Here is a 19,086-nt window from a genome sequence, read left to right as displayed (position 1 = left end):
GAAAAAAACAATAAAAATCCAATTTCCTCTAACTTTTGACAAAAAATAAAATATTCTATGAACTCATCATACACCTAACAGAATACCTTGGGGTGTCTTCTTTCTAAAATGGGGTCACTTGTGGGGTTCCTATACTGCCCTGGCATTTTACGGGCCCAAAACTGTGAGTAGTCTGGAAACCAAATTTCTCAAAATGACTGTTCAGGGGTATAAGCATCTGCAAATTTTGATGACAGGTGGTCTATGAGGGGGCAAATTTTGTGGAAGCGGTCATAAGCAGGGTGGCCTCTTAGATGACAGGATGTATTGGGCCTGATCTGATGGATAGGAGTGCTAGGGGGGTGACAGGAGGTGATTGATGGGTGTCTCAGGGGGCGGTTAGAGGGGAAAATAGATGCAATAAATGCACTGGGGACGTGATCGGAAGGGGGTCTGAGGGGGATCTGAGGGTTTGGCCGAGTGATCAGGAGCCCACACGGGGCAAATTAGGGCCTGATCTGATGGGTAGGTGTGCTAGGGGGTGACAGGAGGTGATTGATGGGTGTCTCAAGGTGTGATTAGAGGGGGGAAATAGATGCAAGCAATGCACTGGCGAGGTGATCAGGGCTGGGGTCTGAGGGCGTTCTGAGGTGTGGGCGGGTGATTGGGTGCCCACAAGGGGCAGATTAGGGTCTAATCTGATGGGTAACAGTGACAGGTGGTGATAGGGGGTGATTGATGGGTAATTAGTGGGTGTTTAGAGGGGAGAAGATCTGCGGGCGATCTATTGGTGTGGGTGGGTGATCAGATTGCCCGCAAGGGGCAGGTTAGGGGCTGATTGATGGGTGGCAGTGACAGGGGGTGATTGATGGGTGGCAGTGACAGGGGGTGATTGATGGGTGATTGACAGGTGATCAGTGGGTTATTACAGGGAATAACAGATGTAAATATTGCACGGGCGAATTGATAAGGGGGGGTCTGAGGGCAATCTGAGCGTGTGGGCGGGTGATTGGGTGCCCGCAAGGGGCAGATTAGGGTCTAATCTGATGGGTAACAGTGACAGGTGGTGATAGGGGGTGATTGATGGGTAATTAGTGGGTGTTTAGAGGAGATAAGAGATGTAAACAATGGATTTGGGAGGTGATCTGATGTCGGATCTGCGGGCGATCTATTGGTGTGGGTGGGTGATCAGATTGCCCGCAAGGGGCAGGTTAGGGGCTGATTGATGGGTGGCAGTGACAGGGGGTGATTGACGGGTGATTGACGGGTGATTGACAGGTGATTGACAGGTGATCAGGGGGGATAGATGCATACAGTACACGGGGGGGGGGGTCTGGGGGGGGGTCTGGGGAGAATCTGAGGGGTGGGGGGGTGATCAGGAGGGAGTAGGGGGCAGATTAGGGACTTAAAAATAAAATAGCGTTGACAGATAGTGACAGGGAGTGATTGATGGGTGATTAGGGGGGTGACTGGGTGCAAACAGTGGTCTGGGGGGTGGGCAGGGGGGGGTCTGAGGGGTGCTGTGGGCGATCAGGGGGCAGGGGAGGGGGAAATCAGTGTGCTTGGGTGCAGACTAGGGTGGCTGCAGCCTGCCCTGGTGGTCCCTCGGACACTGGGACCACCAGGGCAGGAGGCAGCCAGTATAATAGGCTTTGTATACATTACAAAGCCTATTATACTTGTTACATGCGGCGATCCGGGTGCTAGTAACCCGCCGGCGCTTCCGAACGGCCGGCGGGTTACAACGAACGGTGGGCGGAGCCAGTCCCCGGCGGCTGATCGCGTCACGAATGACGCGATCGCCGCACAGACACTCCCGCAGCCGCCCCCGCCGATGGGCGTATTGCGGTCGTTTGGGCCCGGTCTTTGCCGCCGCCCATCGGCTGGGGGCGGTCCTCAAGTGGTTAAAGGAGTACTGTAATGAAAAAAATTTTTTAACTTACCTGGGGCTTCCACCGACCCCGCGCAGATGTTCCCCGGGTCCCTGCAGCGGCTCGCTTCCAGTATATGCGACTTTAATTTTGCAAGCCACTGACTTCCGATAACTACTTACCTCAGCAGGGGGAAGCAGTATGATGGTCCAGAGGCTTTACCGATCTTCGTACGTCCCTTCTGCGCTTTGCCCCTCTAAACAACTTTAATGCTGTAGATTGCTCACAGCCGCGCTCCCCTCCGTGTACGAGCACAGCCGCATTGCACAGGCACCAAGTATGGCCTGCGTGTGTGCAGTAGTATGGAGCCACTCATGCACATTATTTTCTCCTACTGGCGCAAACCTACTGGCAAAATTATGAAAAAGGGGTAGGGATGCGCAACCCCCCACCCCCCTTTTTTCATAATTTTGCTAGTATGTAACTACCAGGTTAGCTGCTCCCAGCCCGTATTCCTGAGTTTCCCGTTTGCATGGTAAGTAATAGTAGTTATGCATATGTTTTGCATCTGAATTGAATGCGAAGTGTGCAGATAGCTTATTAGAGGTGCGGCACATGTGAGCTGTTGGTCATTTTAGATGCAGCCTTTGTGGTATGCGCTGGCCCTCTCCTCGCAAACCTACTGGCACCTGAGCAGTGCTCATATAGTGTGCCATGAAGATAAAGAGGATCCCAGCCATAAGGAGGATTGGAGAAGCCTTTGGAACATCCAGGTTTCATAATGAAAATATATTACTTTTTTATAAGTTAGAGTTGTGCTTTAAAGGACACCTCAGCACTCAATATTTTACAAAAAGGACGCCTACTGTGTGCGAGTAAGGGGGGGGGGGGTTGTTTTGTAGATGCTTACCGCAACTTCCATGCTCCGGAGTCTCCCTCTGTTGTCCTGTAATTGCCCAAGTTCTTTAGTTTCTGATCGGTGCAGTCGATGCCCTCCGACCCAGACATAAAATGCGCAAGGCTTGAGTGCCTTGCGAACGTCCTCCCCCACTATGCCATATGACGTAAGCATGTTCTCAGATCTCAAGGTGCCCAAGCGGACATACTGCGCATGGGCAGTGTAGTATGTCTCGAGTGGAGGTCACCCAGTGGAGTAGCTAGAGATCATGAGGCCCCATAGCAAAACTTTCTTGGGGCCCACAGATGGAGGCACTCTTAAGCAATGCCACCTGCCCTACCCTATGGATATGAGTGATTTGGGCAATTGACATTCTCATTCGTTGAACAATGCACATAGTTCATGAGCACTGAGACAAAGTTTGAGGGTGGAGAACACAAGAAAGTTAATGGTGAATATATTAAGTACCACCTGGGCCCCCTATGCTCCAGGGCCCTATGAAAGCTGCTATGGCTATTGCTATGCCCTTGAGCTCACTGACCAGGAAGTGAAGAACTTAAGCAATTACAGGCGAATGGAGGGAGACGTTGGGGCACAGGAGGTGTGGGAAGCATCTGCACAACTCCATCCACACAGACAGTAGGTGTCCTTTTTGAAAAAAATATTGAGCACTAAGGTATCCTTCAAGGTTAACATGGTAAATGCTGAGGACCTGAATGGCAGCCACAGACATTACCAAAGACCAGATCAGATCAACCTAGAATTGACAGTCACAACAACAATAATCAAAACACACTTCAGCCACGTGATCCTAAAACAGAATTGATTACTCTGCACACCTTCCATTCTGATGACTCATGCTGTCTAGATGGAGAGCAGGCAGCATGAAGCATCAGAAGAGAGGGAGTGAGGAGTGATTACATAAAAGTCAGCAAGCAGTGACCTGCAGACTAGTTCAGGAACTGGGTCGACGAGCACTAGCTGTGTTGGTGGTCGGCACCATTTAGAAATCCAAATGAATATTTTTGGGCAATAACATTTAATCATTCAGTTTTTGACCATTTTTGCAGGAACAAAAACAATTACACAAATTTAACCACTTCCCCTCTAAGGCTGTATTCACAGTGGTCAGTTGCATAACGCACGTGTTAAAATGTGTGTGGACTGCAACTGAGACTGGACATAGACTTTAATGCAAAGCCTGCATGCAGCAACTTAGAATAATGCGATCCATTACTGTGAACAGCTCCATAGGATTGTATGGGCAGTAAGGTGACATGCAGAATTTTTCTGCAACACAACTGAGCACTGTGAATCCAGCCTACGGCTTTTCCCTTTAAAAACCAGAGTAATAATAGTAATACACCCTCATGGCATACATATTTAAAAGTCCCTAAAGTAACAATTTATGTATTCTTTTCAAATTGTTTTTCTTTTTACAAGCCTGTTATATGGGGGCGGGGGGGGGGGGGGATAGAAGAGGTTAATGGGCTTGTTATAAGTATAGGAAATGTATTTTGTTTTATTTATGGTTATAATAATTTTTTGCCCACTAGATGCCCCCTCGCAATCTCCCATTGGTTTGGAATGTTGAATCGCTGTGTTCCAGTCAGCAGGAAGCGACAGGTTTGTTTGTTTTTTCAATGGAATGATCACTGTTGCTTGTTGCAACAGCCATCATTTGCACATTAGACACTTTGATTGGTTTTGGGAACATAGGTTCTTATTCACCACTCTGTGACGTAGCGGTTGCGCAGAGCGCAAACAGGAAGGGATAAGTATCTACATCCCTAGGAGCTCAAGTGCAGTTTTCAGGGACGTAGATATTCGTCTCACGGGAGGGCAAGTGGTTAAAGCCAGGTGGAAAGGGATAAAAGCTAACTCTGCTTAGAAAAAATATTATCAGGTCAGTAACACCAAGCCATAGGAGTAGAAATTATTGTTAAATAAATCCAAGCCAGCTTGGTCACTTATAGTCAGATAATCATCTGCCCACCTTGTCATGTCTTACTAAACCAGGCCCATAAATATCAAGGTATATGTGTTTCTGTGTCAATGACATGGCTAGACTTTTTAGAAACATACCGGTAGGTACTAGAAATTGTTCATCTGAGCACTAGCATTGTAATTCCTCACCACATCGTTACCAAGAAAGTAAGTATATGGCCAAGAAGATGCCAGGTGGGTAAGCTACCCTATAAACAATGCTTGACTGCGCTGAGAATGGTACTTTTCTAACTTGGACTTGCCAAGTGTCAGCTCACCTACAACAATGTATAAGAAACCGATCAGAATGTCTTGTTTAATACCTGGGGCTACTTCAGCTTAGATGCTTGGTATCTGGCTTAACAAAAACATGTTCCATCTGAGAGAGAAAAAGATTTCCTTGTATATTTTAACTCTGAACATTTGTTGACTGCCCTACATAATGTGGTCACCTGATATCTATACTATAGAAATGTTTTTGAGCAGCACACGTATCAGCCATAGCTTGTGAGGAAACTAAAAATGCCAGCTCCTCAAGATGCCCCTTGAGTGTAATACACCTTGTTGTTTGGGTTCCTGATCAATCACCTTTGCAGCTACGGTACTTTGTTCTAAATTCCTCAGTAGCTGCATCTGATAACCGTTGACAGGTGGAAAATCAGTCTGTAGTGGAAACTGTAATGTTGCTGGCTTCATTGGTGGTAAAAAGGGATATCAATTGATGTCAGAGATGTAAGGCTGTATTCTCACTTGAGCCGAGTACGGACATTTTTTGTCCATTCTCTGCTCATTGCAAAACTTACAGTGAACGGCTCCTATTTTATAAATAGGAGACATTCACACTTGGCAGTGTGTAACGGATCTTTGAGATCCATACACTAAGCGAGCCGCACTTCTGTGCAGCCCATGATAAAGCACCCAGATTCGTTACCCCATATAGCATATGGGGGTAACGCATCTGCTCTGGGCTACAGCCGGACTGGAACATCTGAGCATGTGGCTGGCACTAGGACTGGAACATCTGAGAGTTAAGGTGAGGGATAGTATTGGCCAAAGTAAGGTATTGGCCAAAGTGAGCTGAGGATTTCTCACACGGGACAGTGTGCTTGATGACAGCTACCCCCGCAAAGGCATGCCGAGGCAACTGCAGGTGATCCTTTCCCTGCATGCATTGCATATAGCAGTAGGCAGTTAACTTAGCAATATAACAAAAATGTATATTATCTTCTTACACTGAGCGATCCTCTGTTGCCCTGGCAATAACTTCTTCTCTTCCGATTCATCATCTTCTTGCATAAAATCTGTTTAATGCTAGGTGCACACTGATTTCCAATCGATTTTCCTTCACTTCTATGGAACATCGATTGGAAAATAGATCAGAAGTCAGAACGGACATGTTGGAAATAATCAATCTGACAGTTAATCTGTCAGAAAATTGTATCGTATGTACCAAGCACCACAGATACCGTATTAGCAGACTGAGAAGCTGCGGTGACATCAATATTTGCTCCTTGTCTAGCCCCATCTTCTTAAACACTTAGGTCTTGCCTTTGTGTCACTCAATAATGACAGCTTGGCACCATGCAGATTCTTTCCTTTCCTTGCGGTGCCTTCCTCCTGTTCTAGTCAAAACCTCTCCACATCCTCTAACTTCCGGGTCACTGAGAAGAGGCGCCCCTATGAGGAATCTACGCCGCATCGGAGTTAGAGAGCCACAGACAACTGTTATTGTTAATTTTGGATGCCCCACCACTGGAGCTACTGTAAAATCACGAGGTACCAAAATCGAGCTTGTGCTTCTCAGCTTTCCTTTTAGTGAGTTCTTCAGAATTCAGCTTCTGCACCAATATAGCTCTGCTGAGATGCCCTTTCCATATTTTACAAATAATAACTGAGTGATTATAGTCTTTCCCATTTACCGTATTTTTCGGACTATAAGACGCTCCGGACCATTAGACGCACCTAGGTTTAGAGGACAAAAACCAGGAAAAAAAATACTAAACCTGGTGCGTCCATGGTATCTATCTAATTATATCTATCTATCAGCATGTAAGTGCATGATGGGCAGCAGATCTCTAGGCTGTTGTATGTTGGCTAGTATATGGTGGTGGTGGAACTGGTAAACCTGCTGCAGGATGCCAAGGAGGTCCACACTGTACTTGTGGTGCCATTTCAGTCTGAAGGCAACATGTTACAGTAAATTGACCTGAACTTTTGCACAGGACAGGAGGAAAACTGAGATGAATGCACCCTGTATGTATTTAGAGAGTTTAGCATGTCTAATTTCCCCTAATTTGTGTCTAATCACAAGTTGTAATCTGATCCCCCCTCAGGTCAGCAGACTGCCATGGCAGATAAGCTCATTTGAAAGCACAGTATATTAACAATATGTCTGCTTCCATGAAAGCAGGAAGTAGAAACAGTGCAGAGTTAATGCAGGATTTGTATCAGCTACAAAAAAGAAATGTAAATCTTTAAAGGCTATTATCCTGTTGTGCATCTTTTAGAGCAGAGAGGTAGTTCTGAGTTCAGGTCCGCTTGAGACAACAGTGCTGTTTATTGCTGAGCTCAGATGTTGTGGTGCATGTGGAGACAAGGAGAGAGGAAGCAGGGAAATTACACTGCCCAAACGCTGCGGGCAGAGTGCAGAGGATTCAGGCAACGGGCTGAGTGATCCAGAGCCGTCTCAGCTGAAGAGTGTGTTACTTTGCAGGGAGACTGGATCATAACGTCAGCCTCTCGTTCTCTCTCTCTGGCTGGACACAAGTATCAGAGGGCTGTTTAAAGCAGCCGAGGGCTTCAGGTCACTCACCCCTGTCACGCTACTAGCCTGCTTTATGTCTGGTCACGCTCCATTCCCCTCCCCTCCGATGTATAGACAGAAGCACATAGCGTCACTGACGCTGATTCCTAATAGGACAGCGGCACTGCTTCTGTATATACATCGGAGGGGAGGGGAGTGGAGCGTGACCAGACATAAAGCAGGCAACTAGCGTGACAGGGGTGAGTAACCTGAAGCCCTCGGCTGCTTCAAACAGCCCTCTGATACTTGTGTCCAGCCAGAGAGAGAGAACGAGAGGCTGACGTTATGATCCAGTCTCCCTGCAAAGTAACACACTCTTCAGCTGAGACGGCTCTGGATCACTCAGCCCGTTGCCTGACTCCTCTGCACTCTGCCCACAGCATTTGGACTTTTCCCTGCCTCCTCTCTCACAGTGGAAGTGGGGATCGTGAAAGACCATTCACATTCAGCACATCTGTGAGGTGCGCTTTGAGGAAAAGCTGGTAGTTTCAAAATGCTTTTATTTGACTGGACCCGATGGTCTCGGAGGCGGGACCATGGCTCTGTCATTGGGCCAATCACTGTGTAGTGACTGTACAGTGATTGGCTCAATGACAGAGCCATCATCCTGCCTCAGAGACCATCGGTCCAGTCAAATAAAAGCATTTTAAATTACTGGCTCTTCCGCATAGCGGGATGCACTGAATCACCACTGAAATTTGCTAGAATTAGTTAATGAAGCCTCCTGCAGTGCCGCTTCAGACTCAGCACTATGTGCTGATAATAGCCTATTGGAAAGCTGGGAACTCCGGACCCTCCCCATGCTACATTTGGACCATAAGACGCAGTTACTTTTTCTCCCCACTTTTGGGAGAGAAAAAGTGCGTCTTATGGTCCGAAAAATACGGTAACATTTTCTGTTAGCAGACCCTATGGCTTGGATTTGTTTATATGCGATATACAAGAGTGCAAAGTAACAACTCATAACATTGTAAACAATTTCTTGCAATGTACACAACAGCTGTCTTCCTCAACAAAAAAGCAATTTCGCTATAAGGCCTAAAGCTGACTGTGTGCTTCATGGACTAAAGACAGAGGGCCGTGGAGGACCTGGGAGAGCAAGTGCTATAGAAAATCTGGACATAACTTTTAAACAAGGTCTGCTAGTACGTTGCATACGCCTGCAACACTCATCTGAGTCATATCAGCCCATAAGGAGTGCAGAAAGGAAAGGTAAATCAGTGCTACACACACAGCAAGAATTTGTCTGTAATATATACAGGCAGGGCCAGTGGTTCTCTCATGAAGCAAGGTGAAACATTTGCATCAGACGCAGAGATTTCAGAAGCGGTGCTTCTTATGCATGCTAATCCACGCCAGCAAAAATCCTCTTTATTGGTCAGTCGGAGACTCATTTGCTTTGATGCCCTCTAGTGGCGTCACTGAGATGAGTCTCCGTATGACCAATAAAGAGGATTTCTGCCGGCGTGGATTAACCACTTTGCATCCAGACCTTGTTTTCCCCTTATTGACCAGAGCAGTTTTGACGCTTTAGCGGTGTCCCTTTTTAATCAGCCATAACTTTATCCCTACTCACGACACCTAAATGATCTAGGTATCGTTTTTTTCAGGACAAACTAGACTTTCATTGGCGGGTATTTTGTCCCGATAATTTTTTTTTTCTGCGCATTTTAGCGGGAAAAAAGAGGGGAAAACGTTAAAATTGCATTATTTCTCAGGTTTTCTTCAATTCTAGTAAAAAATACAAAGTGCTACAGTAGGTAAAATACATGCCATCAGTATTAAGTCCCCCAAGGATAGATAGCCAGATGTGTGCACAGTATCAGACCCCCCCAGTATAGCCAGATGTGCCCCCAATATCAGCCCCCAGTATAGCCAGATATGCCCCTGCATTTGCGACCCCCCCACATATATTTATACAGCTACGTATCACAAATAAGCACCCCTCATTATAGCCAGATGTGTCCCCAGGATCAGTGTTCCCCATTATAGCCAGATGTGTCCCCAGGATTAGCGCCCCCACCCCATTATTGCATATGTGCCCCCCAGCATTAAGTTATGTCCCTCAGGACCATCAGATGTGCCCCCCATTATAAAATCCCCCACCCCATTACCCTGATGGGCCCCAATAATAATTTCCACCCCCCCTTCAGATTTTAAACCCCCACCCTCTGTTATGGGCAGCCTGATGTGCCCCCCCCTTATCACGATGCCCCCCCCCCCCCCCCAGATCGTAAAAAACCCGCCCCTGCAAGATGAATATCTCACCTTACCTGGTTCCTGCGATCATCCTGCAGCTCCAGCCTCCATTCTCCGCTCTTCACTCAGCCCTGTGACGCTGAATATCCGGGTCCCGGCTTGGTCATCAAGCCGGGACCCGGATATTCAGCGTCACAGGGCTGAGTGCACCGCGGAGAATGGAGGCTGGAGCTGCAGGATGATCGCAGGAACCAGTTCAGGTAAGATATTCATGTTGCAGGGGTGTTTTTTTTACGATCTGGCCACGGATTGGGAAAGATGAATGATCACGCTGTTTGCTACAGCGGTGATCATTCATCCGCGGGGGGGGTCACTAATTGGCTACAAGGGAACATGTTCCCTTTTGCCAATTAGTAAGGCAGCTGACAGTGCCGGGGGGTGCGCTCTGAAGCGCACCTGTCCCTGCACAACAGCGCTGCAAGCAGGTCAGTATATCTACGTGGCTGTGGCTTGGAGGGTGCCACAGCTGACGTAGATATACTGTAGTGGAGGGGAAAGTGGTTAAGCACCGCTCTCCATATGCCGGCGGGGACACTGCACACATCGGGTGGCGAATGTATGGTAAATATGTCACGCAGAGCTGCTCTGGTGGGGGTGAGGAGGGGATGGGGGCACAGCCCAGAGTCTCCAATTTATTTGCAGTGCAAATCTACAGATCTGTAAATATGAGCGCAGCACAGTCACCACTTTGTTTGCAGGGCAAAACCGCGGCCGCGGATCAGTAAATATGCCACCTGTAACGATCGGTGTCAGCACACAGAGAGAATCTGATTATTGGTGATCTGCAGTATCATCAAGAATACAGATATATGCCTGATTATTGATGATCTGCAGAATCACCGATAATCCGATATATTGCTAACCTCTGGACACCAGCAAAAGAACACAATAAAGACAGTAATATATCACGGAAGTGTGGAAATATCCACCACACGGCAATTCCTCAGAGGTGTGGTTACCTCTGAATGGGAACCCCGTGAGTGAGATCCTCTAACCAGGCAGAGTGAGGAATATCGACCCCTAGCAGTAATCGTCTGCTTGGGACAGGCGTCTCGGAGAGGCAAGCCTCAGAGATAACCCTCCAGTCGGAGACGTTCCACTGAAGGGAGAAAGGTCAGACAGGCAAGGGTTCAGCAACAGAGATGACGGCAGCAGTACAGGAACGGAAGGCAGAAGAGTAGTCGGTAATCAGGCAGAGGTCGGCAACAAGAATCAGATAGGCAAAGGTACAATAACGTAGAGAGAGAGAGAGTAGTCACGGATAGCCGAAGTCAAAACACAGATACAATATCAAAATACAATTCTAACTAAGGTGTGAAATCCTTAGTATCAACACCAGGGCACTGAGCTAAGGTCTGAGCGCTACCACAACAGTGTATTCACGACAGCAGACAAGGAGCAAGTGAAGTTCAGCTCCTTATATGCTGAGAGTCACTCAGCAAATCTGCCCAGAGGCCTAACCAATCAGGACACCTCCTGAGGTCAGCTGACTGGAGAGTCAGCTGACCCTCCTACGTAGGAGGTAAAAGTCCTGCCTCCTTGCGCGCACGCGCGAGACCCTTTGCCTCTGAACGTTGGAGAGGCCAGACCCTGAATCCGCGCCCGAACGCGGACTGAAGTCCGCATGCCGCAATAGAGGACCCGCCGCCATGACGCCAGACGCGGCGGCGGTGTCCCCATGAGCCTGCGCCGGCAGCTCTGTATGAGCGGCGGAGTCTGCCGGCTGAGAAGCGGAGACCGCCGCCATGCTGCCTTGCATGGCGGCGTTGTCTCCGCTATCCTTCACAGTACCCCCCCCCTTGAGGAGTGGACTCCGGACACTTCCTACACGGTTTCCCAGGGTGCAACTGATGAAATCTTTTCCTCAATCTCTCAGCATGCATGCGATCCTGGGGTACCCAGGACCTGTCCTCTACACCATGCCCCTTCCAATGGACCAGATATGCACCGAATTCTGCACTAGTCGAGAATCCAGAATCCTTTCCACCTCATCTTCTTTCTGACCCTCTACTACCACTGGGGGGGGGGGGGAGAGGAATCCACATAAACTGCCGGTTTCAGCAAGGAGACGTGGAATGATCTCCCACACCTCATACTGGCTGGGAGATCAATCACATAAGAAACCTCATTAATCTTCCTGACCACCGGATAAGGTCCTATGAACCTGGGACCTAACTTGGTAGATGGTTGTCTAAGTGCCAAATGTCTGGTTGACACCCCCACCTTGTCTCCTGGGGCAAAGCACCACTCCACACACCGTTTCCTGTCGGCCTGTTTCTTTTGCCTCTGAAAAGCAACTCCTAAATTCCTCTTTACCTGTCCCCAAAGTTCCCTTAAAGCCTTCTGCCAATCCTCCAGGGCTGGGAAAGAGGAGGAACACACAGGCAATGGGAAAAACTTAGGGGACTTTCCTGATACAACCTGAAAAGGGGACAACCCTGTTGACGAGCTCTTCAGGTTGTTGTGCAAAAATTCTGCAAAAGGCAAAACCCGAACCCATTCGGTCTGTGCATCTGCGACATAGCACCTAAGGAACTGCTCCAGAGCCTGATTGACTCTTTCGGTTTGTCCGTTGGACTGTGGGTGATACCCCGATGAAAACGACAGGATCATACCCAAAGTATGGCAAAAGGCCCTCCAAAATTTAGACACAAACTGGACCCCCATGTCGGAAACCACATCATCCGGGATACCATGCAAGCGGAAGATGTGCTGCACAAAGAGATCGGCCAGCTCCTGGGCCGAAGGGAATCCTTTAAGGGGAGCAAAATGGGCCATTTTGCTGAACCTATCCACAATTACCCATATGACTGACATGCCTTCCGATCTGGGGAGCTCACCAATGTAGTCCATGGACAGATGGGTCCATGGTTCACTGGGTGTTGGCAAAGATTGTAACGTTCCCACTGGAGCAAGGCGAGAAGGCTTGCTCCTGGCACACACAACACATTCTCTGACAAACTCCTTACAATCCGAGGCCAAGGAGGGCCACCACACGCACCTAGTGAGCAAATCCAGAGTGCGAGTGACCCCAGGGTGACCCGCATTCTTATGGGCATGGAACAGCTGCAGGATTTGCAATCGGAAGGGAAGTGGTACGAAGAGCACTCCTTCTGGTTTTCCTTCCGGGGTATCTAACTGGTAGGACGCTAGTGTAGCAGCCCAATCCTCCCATGTTTCTGTGGCAGCTAGCACTACCTTACTGGATATAATGCCCTCTGGAAGTGTAGACTGAACTGTCTCGGGTTCGAAACACCTGGAGAGAGGATCCGCCTTAACATTTTTAGAACCTGGGGTGTAGGTGATGACAAATCTGAAGCGAGAGAAGAATAAAGACCAGCGGGCCTGTCTGGGAGTAAGCCTCTTGGCGCCCTCAATGTACTCCAAGTTCTTATGGTCGGTATATACCACAATAGTGTGTTCTGTCCCCTCCAGCCAGTGACGCCATTCTTGGAAGGCCAGTTTAATGGCGAGGAGTTCCCTGTTGCCTATATCGTAGTTTCTTTCCGCAGGAGAAAATCTACGTGAGAAATAGGCACAGGGATGTGTCTTGCCCTGCGGACCTGAACGTTGAGACAGGACCGCCCCTACCCCAGGCAAAGGTACAATAACGTAGAGAGAGAGAGTAGTCAAGGATAGCCGAAGTCAAAACACAGATACAATATCAAAATACAATCCTAACTAAGGTGTGAAATCCTTAGTATCAACACCAGGGCACTGAGCTAAGGTCTGAGCGCTACCACAACAGTGTATTCACGACAGCAGACAAGGAGCAAGTGAAGTTCAGCTCCTTATATGCTGAGAGTCACTCAGCAAATCTGCCCAGAGGCCTAACCAATCAGGACACCTCCTGAGGTCAGCTGACTGGAGAGTCAGCTGACCCTCCTACGTAGGAGGTAAAAGTCCTGCCTCCTTGCGCGCACGCGCGAGACCCTTTGCCTCTGAACGTTGGAGAGGCCAGACCCTGAATCCGCGCCCGAACGCGGACTGAAGTCCGCATGCCGCAATAGAGGACCCGCCGCCATGACGCCAGACGCGGCGGCGGTGTCCCCATGAGCCTGCGCCGGCAGCTCCGTATGAGCGGCTGAGAAGTAGAGACTCCGGTTGTCTCCGCTATACTTCACACCACCCCATGTTTGGTGGTAGAGAGAAAACTGAGGACATATCCCATAAAGTAATGGTAATGTGGGGTGCAGGAGGAGAAGTGTTGTACAGATGTGGCACTGACTGGATGACTAGGGCAGTGTGTAATGGCAGTGGGGGAGGGGGTGCAGGAGGAGCAGTGAAGGACACAAGGGGAAGGGGGAGAGAAAGTATAGAAGGCAACAGTGGCAGACAGTTTGGGGTGCAGAAGAAGCTGCATGGGGGCAGTATTGGCACTCTGGTGTGCAGAAGAAGCAGTGTGTTGAAAAAGGAGCAGTTAGGGGTGCAGTGTCACTATTAAAGGAAACACATAGCCATTACTAAAATTCCATGTGAAATTCCACCTGTACCTCTCCTACTGCTTCATTTCCTACCCCTCTGCTTATATGCGAGTCAATGCTTTTTTTCCTGATTTCTGAAGTAAAAGTTGGGGGGTCGGCTTATATGCGGGTATATATGGTACATTTCCGGTCCTTTTAGGTAAAACTGATTGAAAACTGATGCAAAACTGACAGAACAGGACTAGACGGGTCCAGAAATGTACAGATTTATGTGTGAACAATGCCTGACAGTGATAAAGTGATGCATTATGGAGGTAACATCAGTGTGAACACTTAGAATTACCTTACAAGATAATAATAATAATAATAATAATAATAATAACTATACAAAGTCACTCACACTTGTCCACCACTGAAAGGAAGATTGTAGCATTGCTTGTTGTGCCCTTTTCCTTTTTATTTTTCACAATACAGGTGTACCTTCCTGCATCCTCAAATTCCACATACTTTAAAAGTAGTGTTAAGTTGTAATCTTTGGTTTCATTGTTGGGCACCAGAGTAACGCGTTCTGCGCGGAAAGATTTGTCTAGAATTTCAAAGGGTTTAGGGGCAGATTTCTTGTTCTTCAGATATCCCTTGTAGAGCTGTGAATAAAAGAAAGAGCATGTGACAGTGACTGGGTTAACAGTAAACAATTCAGTAAATAGACACAGCACCCAGTCAAAATCGAGAAAAACACACACGTCAATCTGACATAGCTTTGGGGTCAGTGGGAGCTTATGTTAGGTGCTCCCAAGGAAGGAAACTGTTGGGAGTGCGTAAAAGGGTGGGATTGCTAGAACATGGATGGGCAATATTTTTTACCCTTCGTTGGAAGGAGACATAAGGTAAGGGTGGGGAGGGGGGTTCGCACACACGTGGCAGCAGACACATGTGGCGCCAATGCGGAAGTATCGCAGACAGGTAAAGTATCTTAATGCACGGGTACCGAGTGGCACATAAAACATTTGCGGAGACGCGGCTGGAGACGCGGCACGAGTCCGGTTCCCAAAAGATTTCATTCTGAAATGAAGATCCAGATCTCGTGGATTCCTAGTAAAGGCACACGTGTGACGTCAGACGGCACACACGTGTGCCCTTACTAGGAAACCATGTGAGGCCCGCATGTATGCAGAGGGACAAGCAGAGGCTGCGGACAGGTAATGCACGGGGCACCGGGGGACATTTATCATTGGGGGAACAGCGTCGGGGCGGCGAGGTGGTCGAATGCGGCGTCACAAAGCCGATTCCCGATCGATTTCAGCATGAAATTGATTGGGAATCGGCCTGTGGTGTATGGGAAGCCGGCAGATCTCTCAGATTCGATTATAGAGAGATTTATCTCTTGCTCAAATCTGCCCATACATCGCTAGATGTATGGCTAACTTTCCAGTTAAGGTGAAAAATAACACAATAGACAAATATGTGCGCGCTGCATGTTACAACCAGGACTAAAGGATATTATGTCCAAAGTGAATCAGTTCTCCAACGCCAGTGTCAGACAATGAAAGGAGGAAAGGTAGCATCCGGTGCAGCTCTCTTAGCGGTGGATTTGACAAGTGTCTATATCATAAAAAGAAGAGAGAAGAAAGCACCTCTACGGTGCAATACCTTGAATTCAGTTTGCAAATTGCAAAAGAAATGCACGTACAAGATCGCATAAATTTGCAAGCATATCTTACATGCTTGCAAATTTATGCGATCTTGTACGTGCATTTCTTTTGCAATTTGCAAACTGAATTAAAGGTATTGCACCATAGAGGCACACTCTTCTCTCTCCTTTTTAAGGTGAAAAATAAGTAAGCTGTGTGAATCAACCCCCTTGTGAGATGCTTGCTCAATGTAAATACAAAATAATAATAGTCTGCATAATTGGGGCCTGATTCACAAAGCGGTGATAACTCAGTTATCACGTGATAACCTTTGCACTAGCAAAGTTATCACCGCTTTGTGCTCTAACTCGCGCGAAGCTACCGCGCGTAAGTGCGCGCGCAAAGTCCCGTAGGGCTTAATGGGCGCTTCGCGCGAAGTGCGGTGCGCTGCGCGCCTAGCGCACAGCGCTTCGCGCGCACAACTTTGCGCGCGGGAGTTCGCGCGAATTCCTTCAGATCACGCCTAAACTAAGTTTAGGCGTGATAAAGGGCTTTTCACCAGCGTGCTAACTGTTAGCACCGCTTTGTGAATCAGGCCCTTAGTGTCATTCAAATAACTTGTTGGCTGGAATAAATGGATTACCAGAATTTATCTGGGAATCTCCTTCACCTCATTAGATCTGATGGAATGGTTCTGTAAGAGACATGAATCATCTTCTACAAAACAAGAAGCTATTGAGTGTAAGGTAACTCTAGAATGGATACCACAGCGCATCCCCCGATCGACCTGCAAAAAAGTCCTGTCCAATCAGTAATGTTGTCCTATTTCTGCTAGAAATCGATTGAATAATTTCAATACCTAAACTGGGGGACTCCTGGCGCTACCTTAACTAGGGGGCACCTGTCCCTACCTAAACTATCCAGGCCAGCCAGCCCAACATCACCACCAGCCAACCAGCCCAGAATCACTGTCAAAAAGGCCATAGCATCACCACCAGTCAGGCCAGCATTTACTTCAACCAGCCAAGCACAGCCCAGCATTACCGTCAGCCAGGTCACAGCATCACTGCCAGCCAACCCAGCCACAGCATCGGCCACAGCATCACCGCCAGCCAACCCGGCCACAGCACCGCCGCCAGCCAGGCCACAGCATCACTGCCAGGCCTTTCAGCCCACACATCATCCCCAATCCAGCCAAAAACAGTATTGCCAGGCACACCAGCCAGTAGAGAATTCAGAAGCCAGGTGAGAGGTGTATACCATATTAAGGGGGCATTCTGCCTATTTTTGTGAAATGCTATTTATGTGCCTCATGACTGCTGAATTTGTCTTGTTGAGGGCCTCATGATTGCTGAATTTGTCTTGTTGGGGCCTCACGATTGCTGAATTTGTCATGTTGGGGGCCTCATGTTTGCTGAATTTGTCTTGATAGGAGCCTCATGATTGCTGAATTTGTCTTGTTGGGGGTCACATGATTGCTAACTGCGAGAATATGGGAAAAGCTGAATCATCATCATATGAGACAATAGCATTAAACCTACTTTTTTAGCTTTTTAAAACAGAAAATAAAACTGGGAGGTTCTAAAAAAACAAAACAAAAAAAAAAACATTTTTTCAGGAGTAGGATGGATGAAATTGTTTATCTTCACAGTTTATTTTCAACTTGGATTTTCCATAATGTTTATGCATGTGTTAAAATGTTTGTACAGTATTTAACCACTTGCCGACCGCGCACTCATAACGCGCGTCGGCAAAGTGGTAGCTGCAGGACCAGCGACGCAGATCTGCGTCGCCGGCTGCAGGCTAATTAATCAGGAAACAGCCGCTCGCGCAAGCGGCTGCTTCCTGTCAATTCACGGCGGGGGGCTCCGTGAATAGCCTGCGGGCCGCCGATCGCGGCTCGCAGGCTAAATGTAAACACAAGCGGAAATAATCCGCTTTGTTTACATTTGTACAACGCTGCTAACAGTAGCAGCGTTGTACCAGATCAGCGATCCCCGGCCAATCAGCGGCCGGGGATCGCTGTCACATGACAGGCAGGAGCCTGTTAGAGGCTGCACAGGACAGATCCGTTCCTGTGCAGCCTCCGATCTCCGGGGAAGGGAGGGAGGAGAGGGAGAGGGGGAATCCTGCGGTGGAGGGGGCTTTGAGGTGCCCCCGCCAGCCACACACAGGCAGGAGCGATCAGACCCCCCCCAGCACATCATCCCCCTAGTGGGGAAAAAAGGGGGGCGATCTGGTCGCTCTGCCTAATGTTTGATCTGTGCTGGGGGCTGTACAGCCCACCCAGCACAGATCTTCTAAAACAGCGCTGGTCCTTAAGGGGGGGGGTAAAGGCTGGGTCATCAAGTGGTTAAATTGCTGTTGCCACTTTGCGATAGATAAGTGACTTTTGGGTTGCAGTTTGGGCACTCGGCCTCCAAAAGTTCGCCACCACTGTCCTAATCTAATGTCCCACCATTGCTAAGTTCATGTAAATTTGTCTCCACCCGTGACCACACCCACATTCTGGTCCATAGCCACACCTACTTTCGGCGCTACGCGCACTGCACAACGTAACCCTCATATTTTTCGGCACGCTAGCTGCAGTGTGCTGATCTCTGCTGCCTACATTATGTACAGCATAAGCTTTTCTCTAGTGCCTGCACTGTGTGCTGATCTACCTCCAGTGTGTACAGTATAAGGCGTTACTCTGTGCCTTTACTGATTGTAAACCAGCTGTATTGTATGCTGATCCCTGCTACTTTCAGTATGTAAAGTATTAGCTGTAAAGCCTGGTACACACATACAATTTTGATTAGCCAATTTTAGCTCTGCTCATCAAATTCATTGTCTGTTGACCCACTTACTGCATGGGGGTGGTAAAATTGGTCAGTGATTGACCAACCAAACTTGTATGTGCGTATACATCTTTGATCTATGCCTATACTGATTGTAAATTATCTAAATAAAGGACAGGGGGCTCCATCCAATATTTCAATGGGCAGGCCCGTTATCTGTAGCTTACACTGCTGGTAAGTTCATGTACATTTGGCCCCACCAATGGCCACGCCCACTCAATGCATGACTGTCACAGGACCCCTAGTGGCCGGACCGCACAATTCCTTCCAATCGATTTCAGCACACAGACCATGCAAGCTGTGGTCGCAATCGGTGCGCAGAAACCGCTGGAATTTTGGCAGCAGACCGACTAGAAGGGAGCCTGTGAGTTACGGTAATTGCAAATTACACACTA

General features: G+C 48.2%; 1 protein-coding gene across 1 annotated transcript in view; it reads right to left on the bottom strand.

Moving 5' to 3' along the window:
- The window catches only part of SCN4B (sodium voltage-gated channel beta subunit 4), a 104,703-nt gene that overhangs the window by 6,913 nt on the left and 78,704 nt on the right, over window positions 1-19,086 (bottom strand). The window contains exon 4 of the mRNA XM_068240873.1: window positions 14,621-14,864. Coding sequence (XP_068096974.1) covers window positions 14,621-14,864 — 244 coding nt within the window. The remainder of the gene's footprint in view (window positions 1-14,620; window positions 14,865-19,086) is intronic.

This window comes from Hyperolius riggenbachi, chromosome 6 (genome assembly GCF_040937935.1).
Source record: "Hyperolius riggenbachi isolate aHypRig1 chromosome 6, aHypRig1.pri, whole genome shotgun sequence".
Taxonomy (NCBI): Eukaryota; Metazoa; Chordata; class Amphibia; order Anura; family Hyperoliidae; genus Hyperolius; species Hyperolius riggenbachi.
This window is presented reverse-complemented; position numbering and strand designations above follow the sequence as displayed.